Source organism: Leishmania braziliensis, chromosome 31, assembly GCF_000002845.2.
Source record: "Leishmania braziliensis MHOM/BR/75/M2904 complete genome, chromosome 31".
Classification (NCBI taxonomy): domain Eukaryota; phylum Euglenozoa; class Kinetoplastea; order Trypanosomatida; family Trypanosomatidae; genus Leishmania; species Leishmania braziliensis.
This window is the reverse complement of record NC_009323.2, coordinates 647,727-656,381: the sequence shown is the minus strand read 5'-3', so window position 1 is coordinate 656,381 and position 8,655 is coordinate 647,727. Positions and strand designations below refer to the sequence as shown.

At 56.0% G+C, this 8,655-nt stretch overlaps 2 protein-coding genes across 2 annotated transcripts; both read left to right on the top strand.

Annotated features, from left to right (window-relative positions):
- Window positions 1-482: 482 nt before the first annotated feature.
- LBRM_31_1580 (hypothetical protein, unknown function) lies at window positions 483-2,036 on the top strand (the record flags this gene model as incomplete). The annotated part of the gene is made up of 1 exon (XM_001567105.2): window positions 483-2,036. One exon carries the CDS (start codon window positions 483-485, stop codon window positions 2,034-2,036), a length of 1,554 nt encoding a protein of 517 aa, XP_001567155.2.
- A 4,346-nt stretch (window positions 2,037-6,382) lies between these two features.
- Window positions 6,383-7,960, top strand: LBRM_31_1570 (conserved hypothetical protein; the record flags this gene model as incomplete). Its single annotated transcript, XM_001567104.1, has 1 exon — window positions 6,383-7,960. One exon carries the CDS (start codon window positions 6,383-6,385, stop codon window positions 7,958-7,960), a length of 1,578 nt encoding a protein of 525 aa, XP_001567154.1.
- Window positions 7,961-8,655: the final 695 nt, after the last annotated feature.

Sequence of the window (8,655 nt, the reverse complement as noted above, 5' to 3'; positions counted from 1 at the left end):
GTCTTGCTCGATTTCAGACGCATAAGAGCCAGGAGCACGTCTCGCCTTTATTTTGTGGATTTTTGTTTCTCGTTTGAGCCGCTTCTCTGTGCGCGCTTCGCTCTCTCGCTCTCTTCTCTCGCTCTTTCTCTCTCTACTGGGCTTGTTCGTGTGAGTGCCTCCACGTCGATATATATTTTTTCCCCCTTTTTCGGCTGTCCATCTTCGCATCTTCTCTGTGTTTTACTGGAACTTCTTTGAAGGCGTCTTTGACCGGCAGCCACGAACCGTTTTGCTGCTCAATCGGACGGCTGAGGGATACGGGAACGGCAGCGCCTCAGGCTCGCACCACGTCCACGGCAGACATCAGCAGGTGGCACGCCACTCGTGAGGGTCTACATATTTATTCCCCATCGGCTCCCCTCTCACTGACAATGTACTGGATTTCCACGGCTTCTCCAGCTGCCCCTCAAGGCGCGCCGTCGGTCCTGTTACCCTACACTATGGGTGGGATGCCAAGCCCGAATGTCTCTGCTACACAGGCGACAATACCACCCGCACACGCTGGCGCTTCCATTTCTGGCGCCACGCCTGTGACGATGCATCTTTCCATGGCGGCCTCCGCCTCACTGTCACCCAAGGAAAATACGCTCCTGGGCACTCATCAGGAGTTTCTCATCGTGCGAGGCGCTGAGGGTGCTGCGACGGCGGTCTCTGTGATGCTTCCCCTGATGGACTCAAGTGACACACACATGATGAGCCTCTCTGGTGTGGCAATGCCTCTCAACTACGTGAAGCAGACCTTTTCACCCATGACTGGCGGCCCCGCGATGATGGGCTCTGGGGCCCCGCCGGCATACCTCCCCGCTAGCGCATCAATGAGTAGCTCACCTTCCTCACTGTCGCTCGGCGGCAGTGGCTTTGTGAACGTCGGTGCGGCGCCCATGGCGGCCTATCAAGGTAGCAGCGTATCTGGCGTGCTGCAGTCTCTCTCCTCGGCCACTATGAGTGAGGATACGCTTTCTTCGTTCCCATTTTTTTCAGCTACGTCGAGTATTGTGCCGCAGCGCTTCTCTAGCGCGGTGTCACGCTCTAGCACCACCGGCTCCTTTACGCCAACAAGTGGGATCCTCGTACAGGCGTCGGCATCGGCATCGCCGGTCAACTTGTCTCCCCCTCCGCAGTACAGCACTATTGTGAATTCATCAGCTGGCGGCTCGGTCATCTTTCACCAAGACTCCTGCAACGAGGGTAGTGCAGCCAGACCCATCTTCGGCTCCCACCCAACTCCTGTGGTACGCAAGGGCGACGCTGGCAGAGGTTACGAGGCCGGCGTGTACTACGAAGGTCGTGTGAAGCGCTTCAACCCGATTCGCGGCTACGGATTTGTGTCCGCCACAGCGAAACTTATCCCGGTGCAGAGCTGCAGGCAAATGGAGGCGGCGGGATTCATCAGCACCTCTGAGAAGCAGAGTAACGCATGGGAGGCAAAATCGCTGAAGACATCAGACGACGGCGACAAGGAGGGCAACACCGGCAAGGATGCTTCTCTCATAGTAGTTAGTGGTGGCGTGGACGCCGCTGCGGAGCCGCACGTTCAAATCAGCGGGGACAACATTGTGTACATTAAGGGAGCTCCTTATGTCCGCCATGCCGTCTCGATGGGAGACATTTTTGTCCACTACAACTGCCTGCAGCGCTGGCTGAGGAAGGCAGGCACGGAGGCGAACGGAGACTTGGTAAACCTGCGGGCCGGGTCGCGAGTGCAGTTCAAGGTGGAGATGTTTGTCCCGGCGGAGCTGCTGAAGGTGTCGGACAACAAGGAGGCTGCAGCAATGCTGAACAGCTTGGGCATACCTGTGGAAGGGAACCCAAACTTGCTGAGCGGTGCCATCGCGACGAAGAGAGGGTGGGGCTATCAGGCCATCGAAGTTCAGGTGCTGCCGCCGAAGGGTATCTTGCTTACGCAGGTTGGCCCGCTGAACTCTGCAACCGCCGCCAAGGACGTTGCTGAGGACAGCGTCTCCAGCGCTTCGCTGGGCCCTTTCGTTTCGTAAGCACTCAGTGTCACGGCTTACTAGCACCATTGGTGAAGAGAAGCCGAGGAGCAGCAGCAGTGACGTGAGGTCCCATACCGCTCCCAACAGTGCCTCATTCTCACCGCCGCTGAAGATTCCCATCCTGGCGGAGAAGGCTGGCGTACCTCCGCCGCTGTCGGTCGAGGTGGCTACGGCTGGTATGCAGTACATGATGGTACCGTTCTACCACGCCACATGCATGCCAAGCTATGCTGTGGAGAAGTGCAGGTGTCCGGGTGTTATTATCGTGAGGAGGGTCTTCTTGTCGTTGAGCCCAGTGCCATTTCGAGAACGAGTAGAGCTGCAAAAGGCATCCCCAAGTGCGCCTGTGCCGTGGAGCCGCCTCCGCGCTTGACTGGCAGACCCTGCCTCTATTGGTGTGCGTGTGTGTGCATGAACGACGGAAGAGGCGCTCTTCTCCTTCCTCCTACCCCCGTTGCACCAAGAAGAGTACAACAGGCCGTCGCAAAGCGCGCGCGCGCTCTCTCTGCTGCCTTCACTCTTTACGCCTTGTTGTAGCTCGTGAGCGACCCTTCCCCCCCTATCGTGGGTGGGTGAGCGAGCGTTTGTGTCACTGCGCGCTGCTCGAGTGTTTTCTTCCATATGTACACCCCATATTGGATTTCGTTGTCGGTGTGGTGACTTGCGACTTCTCTTTGTTGCCTCTCAGCGTAGAGCGTAAGAGCGCAACAAAGAGGAGGAAGAAAACGGTGCTTCTCCTCCTCTGCCTCTCCCCTGCCCCCCTCTGCCTGTTGCTGGGGGTGAAGGGCAACAACAGAACCACGAATATCTTCGTTTGCCGTGCTGTGTTCTTCTTGATGGGAAGGCTGAGCTGCAGGGCAACTCACACCTTGTTCGCTGGTACTGACTCTCTGTCTACGCTTGCCGCTCTCTCTCTCTCTTTCTGTTCTATAAGCGTTATGCGTGCACGCATGTATGGCTGTGCGTGCGCTGCAGGTAGGCATACACTTCGCTTGCACCGCTTTACTTCTTCGTTTGGCGCCCTGTTGTACCTGCCTTGTCTGCTGCAGTCCGCCTTTACTCTCTTCTCTCTTCTCTCTCCTCTCTTTCCCCACCCACGGGCTGCCGTCTTTCTGGCCATGTTTCTCTTCGCTCTTTTGTTTTCCTCGTGGCGGGTTGTGGGCCAAGCCCATAATTGACACCTGGGGATGACGGAGAGGGGGACAAGTCGAAGGAGCGGAGCCGACCGGAAAGGAGTGGCGCCATAGGTGTTGCCCGTTTCCCTCTCTCCTTCCAAGCACCCTTCTCTTACTGTATAACCGAGTAGGGGCTGCATCCATCGCTTTCACCGCCACTTTATACATGCATACACGCACATACATGTATATGTATAGCCCGACGCTTGGGATTCGCGGTTGCCGTCTCGCCTTTTCGCTTCTGGGTTGTGCGTCCGAGCCGCACGACGCCATTGTGCTTATAATTTCTGCCCTCTTTTTCGTCCTTTCTCGCTTTCCGTCGTCTTGATTACTTGTCGTTCGCGTCTAATGAATATCGTTTGCGCTTCCATTCCTCTTTTTCTCTGCCTCTCCACGCCACCTGCTTTGAGCTTTGGTTTTACACACGAGGCGCGTGCGCCTTCATATGCACCCCCCTCCCCCTCTCTCCCTCCCCCGTCTCTCCCTCCCTCCCCTCTTGTCGCTCGCTGCGTTGCTTTCTTCGTTTTTATTGTCATGTTTGTCTATTCACGTTTTTTTTTTGTCTCCCCCTTTTTTTTTTTTGCGCTTCTCTTCATCCGCCTTGATGCGCACAGGGGGCGCTCGTTCGATTTTATTCTTTTCTGTTTTGTGTTTATTCGTTTGGGTCGTTTGCCCCCCTTTTTTTTCTCTCGTTTACTTTGCCCCTTCGCTCTCCCGTCTTTTCCCTCCACCCATTTTTTATCGGTTTGTTATTGTTGCCGTTGTTGTTGGGTTTACTCGGCTGAACTCTCACTCATGTGAGACACCATCCGTTCGCGCGCGCTCTCTCCCTCCTTTAGATTTGCTCGCTTTGCGTTTTCTCCTCAGGGCGACTCGCTCTCCCCCCCTGTGCGTTTCTTCCCCTCCCCTCCCCTTTTTTTGTGCTCGTTCGCTAGCTCAGCTCGTTCTCCCCTCTTCGCCCTCTCTTTCCTCGATTGCATTGTCTTCTCTCTCTTCTACTCTCCTCATATTCTTTTAGCTCTTCGCCTCCACCTCTAGCTCGCTCTCTCACTGTCCACTGCCGGGTTGTGGTGGAGGTGTTGCTGTACCGTTCCTTTTCGTGCCTAGCGGTGCCGCTGTATATCGTTTCTCTCTGTCCTCGTATATAGGCGCGCGAGTGGGCACAGAGGCTTCTCTCTCAGCATGTAGAGCACACACCGTGTTTCGTCGGTTGCTGTTTGTATGGATGCGCACGTGTCTCTCTGCGCCTGCCTTTCTTTCCCGCGCTGTTCTCTCTCCCTTTCTCTCTCTCTCCCTCAGCGTTGCTGGTTTCTCTCCCGAGTGCGCATTGACGCGACTGTTGTGCTTTTCTATTCATTTTAACTTAAGCAAGTCTCTGTCGTTTTGTTTCGCATGCGGGCGAGTGCGCGTGTTTGAGCTCTTTTGTATTCTCGCCTAGTTTCCCACTTTTTTTGAAAAAAAATATACGCACTACGTGAAGGCCTCACTGCCGTGCTGAGGGGGGGGGGCCTTCCTCCTCTTCTCGCTGAGACGGCCGATTCTTTATAGCACCGTCGCTCTCTCCCTCTCACTCCTCCGTGCTTTAGTGCTCGTTTTTTTTTTCTCTTGTTTCGTTGTGCCCTGAAGGCGCTCATTGTTTGCTTCACTAGTGCCTTCCAAGTCATCATCATCTCTGTAGCTTGCGTGGTGTTGTTGTTGCCTTTCCCCCTCGCCCCCATCCCCTACTGTACACTGAGAAGGAAAATGCTTCCGCACAACATCGCTGTGTCTTCTGCGCCCCCCTCCCTACCCCCCTCTCCATGTGCGGTGCATCGGCGGTTGGACTTGGTGTACCCTCGGTAAGCAAAGGGGAGGACGAGCGTTGTCGAAAACGAAGCCGAATACAAGCGGCCGTCCCGCACCCGGCCTGCATGTAGTTCTCCTTTTCGTTGGTTGGGGTTCCTGCAGCGCATGTGGGTCTCTTTCGCTCTGGTGTGCTCCCTTCTCTCTCTCGTTTTTTTTTTTTCTTCCTTCAGTGGTCATACTCGGTGTGCCATTCTTCACTGTCTGTCTCTGCCTCGCTGTCTGTTGGTATTAGGTGCGCTTGCGCTCGGATGCCGCACAGTGAGGCTATATATATATATATTCGTTTCTGCCTTGGCTGTTCGCTCTCTCGACTGTCGCGCTCCGGGCGTCGCTGTTCCTGTCAATCTCTGGTGGCGAGCGTATTAGGTCAGTCTCTCCTCTTTGTTACTGTTTTGGTGCACTTCACTCTCTTGCCTTGGTCACCCGGGGGACACGCCTCAGTATGTAATACATCAGGGCCCAGTACCCCCACTCTCATGTGGGAAGGTCAAGCAGCCTCCCTCTCCCCGCCAATGCCGAGCCACTTCTGGAGGTGACAGGGTGAATTGTCTACGTCGTGGAACGGTCAGAACTGTGTATCGCTGCTGATGTCAGTGATCATGAATGCAGTGGCGTCGGAGAGATCTGCGACAGTGAGCACGCTTACATCCTTCATATGAAAGACAGAGTGTCAGCGTGACTCGAACTCATCTCGCCCGGATCACACTGCTTACTGCTGTGGGGAGTCTGCGCTACCCACGAGTGGGGGGGGGATGCAGCAGGTGGCGCCCGGCAGAATGGGAGCGACTGTGAGGTGATCTACGATGCTGGCGGGGAGAGTTTGGGGAAAGGGCAGTGCTCGGGTAACGGGGTGATCATTACTTTAACGCATGCCTACGGTTGCTTCGCCCCATGTGATTGGGCCTGTGATAGGGCAGGGGTAGAGCGGGGTTTAGCTCATGCTCTACTGTGGAGACTGATCACGCCAAGAGAAAGAAAACTCCTCGCCTTGCCTCGCGACCTCTTTTTCTCTCCGCTTACGTGCGTACTAACTCTCTCTGTCTCTTCCCACCGCCCCGCTTGCCTACCACCGTCTTCACACGCATGATGGAATCGCAGAACGCTTCGATCTATTTCGTACTCTCCGCAAACGTTCTCTCGGTGTCATCCACCCAGGCGCACGCCTCTCACCCACCTCCCCCTTAGTGGCGTACTTTATGTCAGCATCAACCACGAAGATATACTTTCACTGCTCAAGCACGGCTGTCCCCTGCCCAATTTTGCTCTCTACTCAAAGTCCACGACAACCTCAGAGCGTATACACCAACGAACTTCACCACAAGCATGTTCTACACTTTCTGCAGCAGTCCGGTTGGGGGCGTCCCGACCTGGAATAACATGAGTGCAGGCCTCCAGCCTCTGTCGCCACAGCTGCCGTATAGGCTACGCAACCAGGTGATACAGGGCTACCCCGCCACCTTGAACAACGGGCTGTCGGTGATGTACTATGCACCAGTCGTGAACAAGCTGAGCCCGCAGCAGGTCTCATATTTTCCCATGGCAGCGCAGCGGTGGTCATTTGCTTCCGCTTCAGGCGCTACCCAGCCCGCCACAGAGGTCCGCAACTCCATGTGTTTTGCTCCCTGCGAGAGCGGTGCGAATGTGAGCTCCAACAGATCTCCTCTAATGCTTCAGTCGCTCATAGACATGCCGTCGTTCATGGCCGACAAGCAGCATCTCCACTCCTTGGAATCCCAGCCCTCCCCCATGCTCTCGAGGCTCACCAGAGGCCTGTGCTCCACTGGCGAAGTTACCAAGACTTTTGGCGCATCTACTACGAGTGTCACGAGCTCCAATGTGGGCAGCGGCACCTCCAACGGCATATCAACCACCACGAACGGCTCCATGGCTCCTATGGGGGCTTCATCCGCAGCTCCTGGCTTCCAGATGACTGTGCCGCGTCCGACTAGCGCCATGACTTCCGTGGCTGCGGTGCCACAGCAGCCGCAGGCGTGCTTCTGGGCGAATCACACCACGGGTGCCCCGACGCTGATCAGGGCAGAGGACGTGACTGTCAGCGACGCGGATACAACCACAAGCACGCACTCGTACGCCATGCAACCACAGCTGTCGATGCCGTCGCAGTCCGCCTCGGCTTCGGCCACGTCAGTTCCTGCTTACCTGGTGGCGCCGCAGGTGCCCTCCTTCGGCGGGACCATGGCCTCGAACTTCTCCAAGTCGTTCCCTGGTTCCACACCGCTTGCCGTGCCTGCGTTGCCGTCCCCCCCACAGCCGGCGAAGACTCTGAATGGCTTGTATTACCAGCTGGGTGAGGTGTACGAGGGCTTCGTGAAGCGCTACAACCCCAACCGTGGTTTTGGCTTCTTGACTGCGACCACTCACGTTACCGTGAGCGCCAACGGCGACAGTGCGACTGGCACGCCTCCCACCTCTCTGAGTGCCCCAGCCACTGCGGTCCCCCCGACGGCGGAGGCCGAGGCTCCTGAGAAGCGACGCACGCCAGTGCACCTTGGCGACATTTTTGTCCACCAGTCGTCCATGCAGATGGAGGGCTTCCGTGCGCTGCCCGTTGGCGGCCGCGTGCGCTTCCGTATTGGCTACAAAGACGGCCAACAGACACTCCAGGCGGTGGACGTGGAGTTGCTGCCGCAGGTGTGTCCACTCAATGTAGAGATGGCGTCGTCGACGACTCCAGTGCAGCAAGCAAAAACCGCAGTGCTCGATGAAATGACCGACACCGTGACGTCTGGACCGCGAGTGGTGCAGCCGGCTTTCTGTGCTAGTCGCAGTGCGGCAAGTGAGCAGCGTTTGGAGGGGTGTGCCCTTAGCTACACCTCCTCCGAGGGGGACGAGCCGCTCATAGAGCTGGCATACGACATGTACTCCAGCTTTGAAATATAGGCGTGCGTATGGTGAGCCTCATTCCATCTGCATTGCGTAGTGGGGGAAGATCTCCGCAAGAGGGGTTTGTGGTGGAACGCTCTCTCTCCTTCACGCCCGCGCTCACTCGCTCTTCTCACATTACTCGTTCTTCATGAGGCTACAGTGCCTCTCCCTGACGTGCTTTCATCGCCATTTTTCTAATGCAAAGTACAGCGCACATTTGTGAATGTGACTGTGCGGTGCAAGCTGACTTGCACGGGGCTGTCCGATTCAGGTACCCAACCTGTGCGAGTCTATGTGCATTAGCTTTCTTCCTTTCCTTTTATGATTTCGAATCTCTTTATATATATATATATATATATGTGTGTTTTAACATGAACCAGAGTAACGTCTCACTGCGCATTGCTGCGCGCGCACATACCCACACAGACGCCCGCATGAGCGCAATCAAAATAAAATAAATGACCTCGAGCCATAGCGTGCGGAGGGAGGAGGTTGTCTCTTTGTTTTGTTGTTGTTCGGAAAGGGAGGGGAGGGAAATGGATTGAGCACACAACGACGGAGGCCTGTGCTTCACTGATCTCCTACCTGCAACCCGCTCTATTACATTATTCTTCTCCTTCCTCACTGCCACTGTGCGTGTGTGTGTGTATGTGCCCCTCTCTTCATGCTCTCGCAGTGTGTGTATGCGTTTGGCACCCCTTGGTCGTCGG